The sequence below is a fragment of the Drosophila subobscura genome, chromosome E (genome assembly GCF_008121235.1).
Source record: "Drosophila subobscura isolate 14011-0131.10 chromosome E, UCBerk_Dsub_1.0, whole genome shotgun sequence".
Classification (NCBI taxonomy): Eukaryota; Metazoa; Arthropoda; class Insecta; order Diptera; family Drosophilidae; genus Drosophila; species Drosophila subobscura.
This window is the reverse complement of record NC_048531.1, coordinates 4,410,809-4,422,954: the sequence shown is the minus strand read 5'-3', so window position 1 is coordinate 4,422,954 and position 12,146 is coordinate 4,410,809. Positions and strand designations below refer to the sequence as shown.

Sequence of the window (12,146 nt, the reverse complement as noted above, 5' to 3'; positions counted from 1 at the left end):
GCCCAGCAGCCATTCTACCTACCAATCTCCCGATCCTGATTCTGATTCTGTGATTTGGATTCTCTGATTTGGATTGGGATTCTATGCTGTCGCTGGGACCAAACAAGTCAAAGTCCTAACCACCGACGACATTTTGCGTTCGACAGCCAGCGGGCAGGAAGAAGGGCGGGAGGTGCAACCACAGACGCGTCTTTTGTTTGCTTTGACAGAGGGTACAGCAACTCCCTGTTGTTCCTGGTCCTCAGTGTGTCCGTGTCTGTGTGTGTTTTCCGAGTCTATGTCTGGCTGTGTGGGTTCGCCGTTTGGCATTGGTGGCAGATTTGCTCGTTGGGGCACTAAACTTTTATTTCTTAAATCTGTGAATCGTTTGTGCCCCTCCCCTTACCCCGCTCAAAGTCAATATGCGGGCGCAAATGTACGAAATGATGAGAAAACCAGGCCGGGCAAGGCCAGGCCAGCCACTGGTTTAGTTAATGGGGAATGGGACAAAAGGGGGAACTCCCCCGGACCAGAACTGGGCCTCCTACAGTTTTTGTCGCTGCTGTTGCCGCTTCCTGTTTTTCGGGGGCAAAATCGGTTTTTGTTGATTCCGAGCGCCAGTTGTTTGGGACAAAAACAGACTAACATCCTCCTCCATGCCGCCTAACCACATCCCAAAAACGATTCGTTGCTGAGCTCTGGTGTTCTTGATGCTGCTCCTGGTGCTTCCACCTCTCTCTCCCGATGCTGCTCTTCTTGCTGTCCAGCACAACGGCAACTGAAGTGGAGTTTTGTTTGTTGTCCGTTTGTCAATTACAAAACTTTTATTGCAATTTACTTTTGTTTCAAGCTCTCTCCCCTCTGCCAACACTACGCGCCAGGCAGGGCCCACTTTGAGGTCGTTTCGATTGTTGTTCGTTGACAATTTCGATGTTCGTTCCGTTCAAGTATTTAATATTGTACTCGATGAAGTAATATCCATTCGCTTGTTTGATGAATGGCAACGGCTGTGCGATGCCATCAAATAACGATACGAAAGTGGATGCCATTGATGTGTGCCCAGGGAGGAATAGGGAAAATAATGGGATGGGATATTGGATAGCAGAATGAAATTGTCATGCCATAGGTAATTGAAGTCCTAGTCCTTGACACAATAAATTCATGGGCCATTATTTAATTTGCATTGGAATCTTTGAAATATGCTAAAATTTGGGATTCGATCCGTGAGACCACCTTCGCTCCCGCTGCGACTTACAAGTGGCACGGAAATGGCCAGTGAGGCAAGGCACTTGGTTTAAAGTTAACAAGTTTTTCTCCTGCAATTCCTTCTGTGCCCTGCCAGCGCCAACAAACGATGCGCTAATTTGACAAACCCACATGAGGTTCTTCGCAGGGGGGATTGAGGGTGAAGGTGAAGGAATTCAATGAGCGCCACAATCTCGCTCCCCAGGAGGCGGCGGTAAGTTGCAAGCGTCTGCTCCTCGGTCTGTTGTCCTGTGGTCGTCTTGCTTCGTCCAACCCAGAAGCACACAATCAAATCGAAATGAAATTGACCATTAATGTGTGGAGCAGGTACATGTTTATGTACGCATGTGATGGAGTGCGTGTACCTGCGGGATGTCGGATGTGGATGTGGAGTATTTGCAATGGGGAGCATATTGAATAACGTGGAGGGAACCAGTTGCTCAGAAGTTCTGCTCATTGACAGCAATCGTGAATGTCGCTGACACATGAGCGATTTGTATAGAGTGAGGAAAGGAGATGAAACTGGTGCTGCAAGTGGACCAGAGGATCCATTGGACAGGCGAATCAGTTGTTAGATATCCAAGCTCAAATACAAAATCAACAGAAAATTCCCAAAGGTAACTTAAATTGTCGTACCCATCAAAACCTATTTTGAGAGCTTCAAAACAACATTTTGGTACAGAAACATTCAGTTTTCGCTACCAAATCTAGCATTATGGATTATTGTTATCCGCGAATACATACGAATATATTAAACGTGACTAACGTTTCGCATGAGTCGAAACTTTCGACTGCCTACAAATCATCTCCAGTTATCCGCGGCATTTCGCGGCATTTGGCAAACTCATTAAAAACTTTTTCCTTATCGTGAGAGGGCAAACAAAAAATTGTCAATACAGCGGGGATGTAGAATGTAGAATGGCTGCCACCCGTGCGGCAAAACACCTGCATAATTTTTTGGTAAAACATTTTCGAAAAACTTTGAGCACTTGGCCGTTGTGCACTCTTCGCTGCTGCTGCTGCTGCTGCTGCTGTTGGAACATTCTTGGTGCTCATTTTTCAAGTCCCGTAACTGCGCTGAAACTTTTCACGGCACCCAGCAACAGCAAACATTTTTATAGCGCATTTAATTAATTAGTCGGAAAGTTGGTGGCTTTTTTTGTGTTGCCTTTCTCGTGCTTTATGCTCTTATTGCTTATTCCTTAGAAAGTTGATGAACAACCAGCTCCCTGGAAGCAAACTCATTATCCCTTTTTTCTCTGGCTAAAGGCCCGCGTCCTCGTCTCAACTTATTATCTACTTCAACGGCAGCTCGCAAGGGTAACTCCTTTCCTCAAACAGTTTCGCTAAATTATTCATGCGGCCGCGTTAAGGTAAACTCCGCTCGGAACGCTCAATTTCCCTGGGAATCAAACTGTGATGATGCCCATACCCATCACCATCCCCATCTACCCATCCCCATCCTAAAGTATTCATAAAATACATAATTAATTGATTAATGGCCGGAAAAGTTGAAAGTTTAGCTAAAACGCTATCGCAAGGTATCAAATTACGAGGGTGATCATCCCAAGGGGAATTGCGACTGCCTATTGTTCGGGGCTGAAAGTTAAGACCAAAGTTTTGTGGCAACACCCCAGCACCCCAAGCCCCCAGCCACATTCTATGATTTTAATATTTAATTTATGATTTGGGTTCTGGTGAGAGAATCGCAAGAAAGATGATAACAAAAGATATATCTTTATCTATCTATTAATATTTACCCTAATGCAATTATTTCAACATCAAGGGATATCAGTTTGCAGTTCGAAATCTCGTCTCCCCCTTTCGTTATCCTTTGGTTATCCTGGGGGTTTTGCCGTTTCATATCAATGCTGTCATGCTGCATTCCTCAAACAGGTAGCATACATTTTTCTGTGTATCCTGTTGCTTTCGTGTTCACAGAAACAGCAACAATAGGAGGCACCCAGTGCTGCTTCCGGTGCCAGAGCCACAGTAACAATGTCACGCACACATATTTCCTGTCATTCTAGGGTTTATTTCCTCACTTGGCTCTACTTTTCGTTTAATTTTTGTTTTACTTTTATATCGCATCCTTGTTAACACGTGCGTTGCCTCCCCCAATGACTGTTGGTGACCCACCCGGCACAGCTTGCTGTATTTTATCAGCCTGAAAAGATCTCCGTTGCATGGCCATGGCCAACAGCCGGACAAGGCTGGGAATTATATGTGGGGGGATGGTGAGTGTTTGGGTTCGGGAATGGCATGTGAAAAACAAAGAAAACCAGCCACTAATATAATTACACGATGGCATGACATGTTACGTGCGAGTGTCGTTTTGAGAAATTTTAACACATTTCTAGCCGTTCGTACAGGGCAAAACTCGTCCAGCTTGATGGGTTGTTATTAGTTGAATTATTAAAAGTGGTCTGGGAATATATTAAATAAGCATTCATAGCACTCTTTAAAGTCTCCTAAGCATTTCCCATCTGCCATGAAAAATGGTAACCCGCAGCAAAGCGAATTTATTAAATCCTCCATCTCGTATCTCTCGGAAACCGCAAAAAAGAATCTCTAACAATGGAATATCTGCTCCCTCTCTCGGTTGGTCTTCCATTTTTTTTTGGTAATTACAACACTTGATGCCCGGAATTTGTAATCAAAAATGCCACAAAAGCCACCAAGCGAGAAAACTAATAATAAAACGCTTAATAAATCGTCCATCACAGGCGAAGAAGAAGCTGCACTGCACAAAGGCGCACACGCACACACACACATAGATGCTCAAACACACAGATACAAATGCACACATGCACATGCATCGGGGCAGACAGAGTTGTAGGGGGCAACTATATGATATATTGCTGGTCTAGCCAGGGTCTGGCTGCAACAAATTTAGGCGGCAAAGGCGGCGGCGGCGAGCAGTAGATGCCACGAAAACTATCCAAAAAGCCAACTTGTCTGCAAGGAGGGAATTCTAATAAATTTTTAGACATTTTCTTTGTACAGCAGAGTGCCGAACGCACTGATAATTATTATTGGAAGATTGAATGGTCTTCCCATTGGAATTTTGGGAGGGGCAAATACATTGTTCGGCCAAGCCCTGTTAAATTAGCCATTAAAAAATGTCTGTGCATTAAATCTCTGGCCATTAAAGGTGGCGCGACAATGTTGCTGCTGCCCGGGCAGATCTGCCAAGTAGATAATATCGCAATCAAACGGCCAAATGCATTTTTTATTAAGGCACACAGATACGGGAGCTCCACTCAACTCCAGGCGCTCGCCTCGTCAGTCCGTCAGTGGCAATTGCACTCATCCTTCAACAAATTAAAACAAAGTTATGTATATGCCACTGCAACACACTATTTTTTTTGTTTTTGTTGTGTACTGAAACAGGAAAAAATGAGAGAAATTATGGCCAAGCGACTGGGGATCATAAAAGAATTTCCATTTCAATGAAGTTGTAAATGCTCTTCGTGTTGCTGGCCATAACAAGTTTTCACGCTGGCTAAGTCCAAAAACTACAGTATTTTAGATGTTAAATCAGTCTTAGTCGAAGCGTGGAACACTCTATGTTTTATTAGCAGTTTAAAAACTTAGAAGGAGAAAGGCTTTTGAAGCAAAAGGCTGACTGAAACCTGACATTTTACATGTTTGAAATATAATTTTCAGAGTTTAAACTTACTTCAAAGTCGCAGTTTCGTTCTAAAAGAATAAACATAAGTTCTTTACATAGCTGAACAGGTTGAATAAATATTTTAATTTTAATTTTACTGCTTAAACGTTATCAGTTACTGGACACCAAGAGGAAATGTAATAAGTATATTACATTGTAGAACCTCTTGGCTCTGGCAGAGGTTAGTCTTGCACTAGGCTGCATACAAAAGTTTACTGTGCTCGAGAGCGGGGGAGTGTCCAAAGTGTGAGTGTCACTCATGGCTATGGCAACCATAAAGAAGAAGTGAAAACTTTCGAAAAGTGTCTAGTAAAATTGACAAGAATTATGCATGTATGTTATGCATACTATATTCATATAATTATTATTTCTTATTCCTAAAACATTATCACTGAAAGTGATAGTGAAGCTATGTAATAATATTATGGTGCAAACCATTCGACCTCTTTGCCTAGTCGAAGGCAAGACTAAAGGACCAAACACCTGATTGCTCAACATTTTCCACAATCAATCCTTTTTGCTTGCTGTACGCGGGTTTTAACCCATAAGAAAGAACCCGAAAGTAAAAAAAATCGATAAGCCAAATTACGCATACGACACGTATGCACTGGCTGTTTTTACCCGTTTACCTGCACCTGCGAGCAATTTTCAGCTGTGTGTGTGTCAGTAATTTGACATTGTTAAAGCGACTTTCAAATGGAAAATCTAGGAAAAACAATTTACCAAAAACGACAAAACAAATTGCAAGCAATTTGATGTGCAAGTTTAACAAAGGCAGAATAAATAAATTGCAATCAATTGAGGGACTTCCATTTGCTTTTTTATTCACTTATGGGGTACTACAAGTATTGTGAATCGACCCAGATTTTTGCAATTTACAGAAGGAGGTAGTTTTCGAACCATTTTCACGGCTGCTTGTAGTTTTCAGACATCAGACAATGTCTTGGGTGGATTCTGAGGGATTCTCATGGAAGTTGGGGTACCTCCTTTTTCTTTGACAATTATTGTTTTCGCTCCAGGCGATGTCTGCTTCCGCTCTGTCTATTAAAGTTGTTCATATGCAAATGGGTAGTAAATGTTTATGTTTATGTTTATAGCGAAAAATTGAAAATATTTGCTGAATAGAACGCCGTTCAATTGTTTGAAACACTGGATCGCAGTAGATCACTGGAAGTACTTCTGTAGTATGCCCTGATCGTAGAGGCGTTTCACATCGGTGCCGCCTCCCACGAACTTGCCATCGATGAAGCAGCGCGGCACAGTGCGTGCACCCGTCATCTCGCCGAGCACTTCCTGGATCTCATTGCCATCGGCACGCTGATCCAGCTCGATGACCGTCGCATTCACATTGAGTTTGCGGAATTGCTCCTTGGCCATGCTGCAGTAGGGGCAGAAGCTCTTGCTGAAGATCACCACCTTGTGAGCGCTGATCGTCTCGCGCACAAACTGCGCCTGCGGACTGTTCATGTTCATGTACAGAGCAGGTGTCTGCAGTTGACTGACTACTGAACCCATTTAGCTAACTGTCTGGCTATCTGTACACACAGTCGAAAGATAATATTGCAAATGGAAAACAGAATTTGTTGAATTTTGAGCTATGATTTTCTGACTGATTTTTGGATTGAAGTGAAACTGTTGCAAGGATTGCTGGGATTCGTTTATGTTTTTGGAACGTAACCAAAGGTTACTGCCTCTCTGGGGAAATCTCTTCAAAGTTGTTCCATCCCAAAATCGATTAAAATATCATTAATTTTTAAGGAAAACCCACAAACAGCATCCCAACTATGTCTCAAATGGGCTGCAGCTCCCATTACTGTGGTCTGTCATAAAATCCAACCATTCCCTTCTCTCGCTTATGACACTTTCATGCCTCAAAGGCGACCGCAGCAACTGTTGGAATAGGGAACCGCAGAGACCCGTAAACCCTTTTCCGAATTGAGAATCGAGCGAGGCTGTGGGGCGGAGACTCACTAATGAACTGAGGCGTTTATTTATGCAGCAGTTGAGACCTCAACTAATGGGTTGAGGACATCAAAGAAGGACATCACCTTCTTCGGGACATCCACTGTCTGGCCAGAGTTTAAATATTAAATAACTCAAAAGCGGAAAGTCACTTCAAGTGCAGGGGAATGGATTGGATCCAGAGGGGGGGCGGGAGAACTAACTGCAGACATGTGGAGATGGCAGAGAAATCCTTTTCATTAACGCGACGCTTGTTGCTGACTTCCTGCCAGGACGAACCGACCGACCCCCTGTCTGTGTCTAACTGTGTCCGTGCCTGTGTTACCGTTCATGTGTCTCAGCCCCATGTGTGTGGTTGTGTCCATGTCCGTTGTCGTGTCCTGGTCGTAAGTTTCCGTGTAACAATGTAATTTATTGTGCGCACCTTTGTTTTCAGTCAACACACACTCAACGGCTTCGCTTGGGTAATAAAACAATTTCCCCCCTGCCGACACACATGTATGTACATATGTGCAACGTTGCCCCAGGACACCCTCTCCTAAGTGGATTATCCTTTCTGCAGTTTCGCCAAAAAGTTCCGGGCACCTCTTCCAGACGAAGAAGCCAACTCATTATTGTCGTCTTGTCTTGTTCAATGGCCGTCTGCTCGCTAGCAATTTACACATATGTAAAGAGCAAGTCCTTCGTCTAAAGCCTAAAGTCCTTAGCCATGTGTCCTGCTCGCATGCTATAAATAACCTTCTCGCATGCTACAGAAAATGTCTTGGTCCAGCGCCTGCGCCTGGGACACTTGGCTCTCGGAGAATTCGGAGAGCCGCTCGCGACATCGTAATTGTTTTGGGAAATTTACTTAACAATCATTTTAAATTGTTCGCGGTTTTTCCCAAGGATTAGTACTTAATTTGATTAGGCCCATTCAAGCCGTCAGGCCAGGCAGTTGGTTCCCCGGCTCGCTGGTGACGCCTTTTTATTGTTTGGCTAGAATTTTCCAGTTCGTTGGAGGCGCTCGTTAAAGAATTTCATTGAAAGGGGTAACCAGCCGAGGTCGATGGTCGACTGGTAATGGTTAATAGTTACAGTCCTGTGAATTTCTATAGAATTTTTGAATTTATTTCTCCCTTTTATAGTTAATTCTTAGCCTGCTCTTAATCTCCCATCTATTGTAATTCTCAAGAGGAACTCAACGCAAGCGATAATTCGTATCAATAACTCAACACCATTCAGATCGATAGCCATTGTTCGTTAAGTGGAGCTGCACCTGATCCAAGGCACCCAAGGAATCAACCGGGAAGTGCCTTTATCTTTGTCGTCGGTCGTTGTTCTCCCTGCTAATTGCCAGCAATTTGTCTACGCAAATGGCCCAATGCCCCTGCCCATGCCATGCTCCCACTGATAAATTAATTTCCAATCATTAACTCAGTTATGCACTACACTACACTACACAGCACAGCAAAGGGTTAGGCGGGTAGTGTGAGAGATTCCTCAATTGATCGTTGCCCACTGCCCTCTCCAGCTTAAGGCCCCATTTCAATGTCGGCCATTTGTCGTGCGGGGCGTCCCCTTTCTTAATGGGCTAATTGGGTTAGGCAGCAAATGGGCCAGAAGTTGGCTCCCTCTCTTAATCTTCCTCTCTCTGTCTCTGCCTCTGTGCGTACTTTAAAGCCATTGCATACTCGAAGGCTTCGCCAATCTTCAGCACAATTGCGACTTAATTGATTAGCTTCATTTACATTTAATGTTCATAATTTTTTTTAATGGCCCAACCCTCTGTTCGGTTGCCTCCCCCGCTTCCCAATGCATCTGCAGCCATTTCGTACCGTCTGCCGCCATTTGTAAAACTTTGTTATAAATTTCTTCATTAAATATTTCCATTCATGTGCCAGTGCCAGCCGCATTTCGTTGAGGCACACAGCGAAAGGGTTATTCCAGCAACCACCATCCACCAAGCACAGAAAGTGAAATTAAATGAACTGCGTGCGCGGTAATTATTCATGTGGGGATTTCCCAGCGAAATGCTCGCCAAGATGAGCTTAGGTGTAGAGTGGCTGGCTGGCTGGCTGTATGGCTGGCTGGCGCCGTTCTCCCCCAGTCTCAAGTCGCTTTGCATAGTTCCTGAGCTTGAGGGGGCTGAGGCAGGGGCTGGCTAAATAGTTGTTCAGGTGAATAATGAAGATTGTCTGTATTCTCCATGGTAACGGAAGGCAAATTGTTGAGGTACAGTTGCCACAAAGTTGCAGCTCAAGCATCCCATCACTGGAGATGTTGTACTTGGATCATCTTTCCATGCTTGGATTGGCTTTTATTTGGTTATCTTCAATTAATTCCATCTGATGTGGTGCCATGTGCGAAGTTCAATTCCTTTCACTTCTCATTCATTTCCTTTATTCCCCTCTTCTGTTTCCATTTTGCTGTTAGCGTCTTCGTTGGCATTTTCCCATTCACCCAAGCAATTTAAACTTTTTTTTGCCACTGCTGTTGTGGGCTTTAAAATGAAACTCAGTTAATCTCTGACAGAGAGGCCCACCAGCTTGCTGCATTTCAGGCTTTTGCCAGTTGGGGCTCAACTCATCAGCCCAATGCACATCCGTCCAATTAATCCAGTGCGTATCTGAGCGAGGTGGAGTGGCACGCATGTGGAAAACGAAGAGGGAAATGGCCCCGGTGGCAGAGAGGGGACACACGAAACAGAACAGGAGGAGGCACACCTGCGCGCCTACCGTTTTAGCAATTTTCCGCACAAATTCCAGAGACAAAACAACCAGCCACCGCTGTCTCTAGTCACAATCTACCAACGTTCGTGCCTCTTACCAAAGAAATGGCAAAAGCAAAGGCAAAGGCAAGGGCCAGAGAGAGGCAGTGGCAAACGCATGATCAAATGTCACAATCAATTTCAATTTGGCGCTCGAATTTAGCTTCGTTAGCGGCAAAAGCTGCCAAAGAAAACGAGCCCCACCGCTGGCAGAGGGACGGAGATAGGAGCAAAGAAAGAAAGAGAGAGAGAGGGCGACATCGAGTGCTTAAGATGCCAAGATGTTGCCGGAGCCAACTCTACAACTCGCCTGGATGCCACTTTTTCTAATCAACTAAGCCAAAAGAGAAGCGCCTGTAATTTAACTAATTTGTGTATGCCTCTTCGCATGTGTGTGTGTGTGCAGCCTGTTGCAATTGTCTCACGTTGCAAGTGCAGCCGCGCATCTCCTTGACAACTTGGCTAACCAAATATAAATTGCAAATTGCCTGGTGAATACTTGAGAGGCTGCACGAGAGAGAGTTGCAGCCAAGACAAGCAGCACAGTTGGCAGCTGGAATGGCTGGAAGAAGATTGTCTCAGTACATCCCATGTTGATACTGGTTTCCTGCATCCACTGGTAATTGTGTTGCCCAGAGTTTAGTCTATTCCAAATATTCCACTTCGCCAAAGAACTCTTCATATCTAGAGCTCACAATTATGCACTTCGAAGTGCCCATGAGAAAAACCGAAAAACTTCCAACGCACTTTTCGCCTGAGATCTTTGTTCCGCCTCAATAGTGGCAAAAGAAAAAAAACACAACGCAGTCTTTTGTCCTTTGTTTACCAATGTCTAGACGTTTATGGTGACTTGGCTCACAGCCCTGTGAGACTGTGCGTGGGTTGGTCCTTTTAAAGGCATTGTGCAAGTTTTAATGCAAAAATTGTGTGTGACTCTGCTGATAACTGGTTCGCGCAGAGAATTTGTTTTTGAAAGTGTTTCACAAGAGCGAACAACGAAAAGTTCCACAAACAATGCAATGAGAGTTAAGAGTTGTACCAAGTGGAAATGCGAAAGAATCGGTTAAGTTTATAATGAGTTTGTTCTCGAGTTCAAAATGGAATTCAAATTCTCTTCACACTATCATCGATGATTGTCATCATTTGTGTTTTATAATGAGTGCCCGTCACACTAAAGCGGAATGGGAGAATTTCTTAAGCCAACATCATCCCCCCGCCAGCTCAAGATTATAATTACAAGCGGGGTAAAAAGAGAATAGAAATTTTCTTCAACGGTCAACGATTTGTGGGATAACAGCAGCAAATTAAAAACTTTTGCGTAAAATCCATTTTAACTTTTCAACAACTCATCGGCACTGCAGCAGCAGCAGCGCCTGCCGACAGCAGCTGCCGAGGCTAACAACAACAGCAACAACAAGTGACAAACAAAAAAAAACACTAATAATGTTTAAAGTATATGAATATGGACTGTATGATACTCTGCAAGGAATTCTTTAAAAGTCTCAAAAATAGTTGCAGAAAATTACGCAAAAAGTTCAGTTAATTTCGTAATAATTTCTTACAAAATGGATTAGCTGCATCTGCCTTTACCTAGTAGTATAGCTACTCAAATACAAGCTTTTCACTTCTACAATATACCCCTAAAACTCTACGACTAGCGGGTACCTAAAAAAAAGCCCAATCTGAGCCTGACAGGCAAACGTTTAATAAAGGCAATGCAGGATGGGAGGCTGGAGCTGTAGCTCAAGCTCCAATGGGAGTAAGATTGGTAGTGCTCAACATGGAGTTCGAGGAGTAAGTATTCACAGTGGGGTTCTCGTTCGCAGTCGCAGTTGCAGTCCCTTCTGTATGATGAATAACACGATGACGTTGTCGACCAGTTAACCAACTCCGTCCGTCGCTCCAGTCAAAGACAAACTTTTCGCAGAGACACGACGCGTACACACGCTCTTGATGCTTGATTAAAGCTTCATGAAACTCTGTTCGTCTGCCCCCCCTCACTACCACTCGAACTGGGAGTACTGGCACTCGCATTCGCACTCGTACTCCCCTCTTGCCTGCCGTCTGAGTGGGTAAGAAAGAATTAAAAGAGGCGTCGCTGTGGAGGCCGCTGGCATTTCATTGCATTGCCTGCAACTTCATCTAAATGTTCATTTGTTATGCTGTCGTCGGCCGTGATCATCATCATCGCTGCCATAATCATCATCTGCAGCCATCCCCAGTGCTGTGCCCCCTGGCAGGCAGCCAACAAGTGTCTTCAAACACACTTCTTGCCAGCTGCACAGGCGCCGCTGGCGATGTCTTCAAGTGGCTGGCATAACCCGTGATGAGCAAATAGCTCTGCTCCTATTAGCTGGAAAAACGAGCTAAACTATCCAAATGCACAAAATTGCATTTATCAACGAAAAGTTTAACATTTTGGGCACCATTCTCCGTACTACATTAATTATGTTTTTGATGGAATTACATGAATTATGTGGAGAGTGAAATCTGCAGAATCTCTTTAGCTTTATTTTTGTGTAGCTTTATTTGTTTAAG

The 12,146-nt window shown here is 44.1% G+C and overlaps 1 protein-coding gene across 1 annotated transcript; it reads right to left on the bottom strand.

Moving 5' to 3' along the window:
* Positions 1 to 6,031: 6,031 nt before the first annotated feature.
* On the bottom strand, positions 6,032 to 6,447 carry LOC117890436 (glutaredoxin-C4). Its single transcript, XM_034795266.1, has one exon. The coding sequence runs from the start codon at positions 6,410 to 6,412 to the stop codon at positions 6,062 to 6,064; it is 351 nt and encodes a 116-aa protein (XP_034651157.1). The 5' UTR covers positions 6,413 to 6,447; the 3' UTR covers positions 6,032 to 6,061.
* Between the last annotated feature and the right edge of the window lie 5,699 nt (positions 6,448 to 12,146).

Excerpts from the sequence above, each read along its gene's own strand:
- LOC117890436 (XM_034795266.1), bottom strand. The coding sequence starts at position 6,412 with ATGGGTTCAGTAGTCAGTCAACTGCAGACACCTGCTCTGTACATGAAC.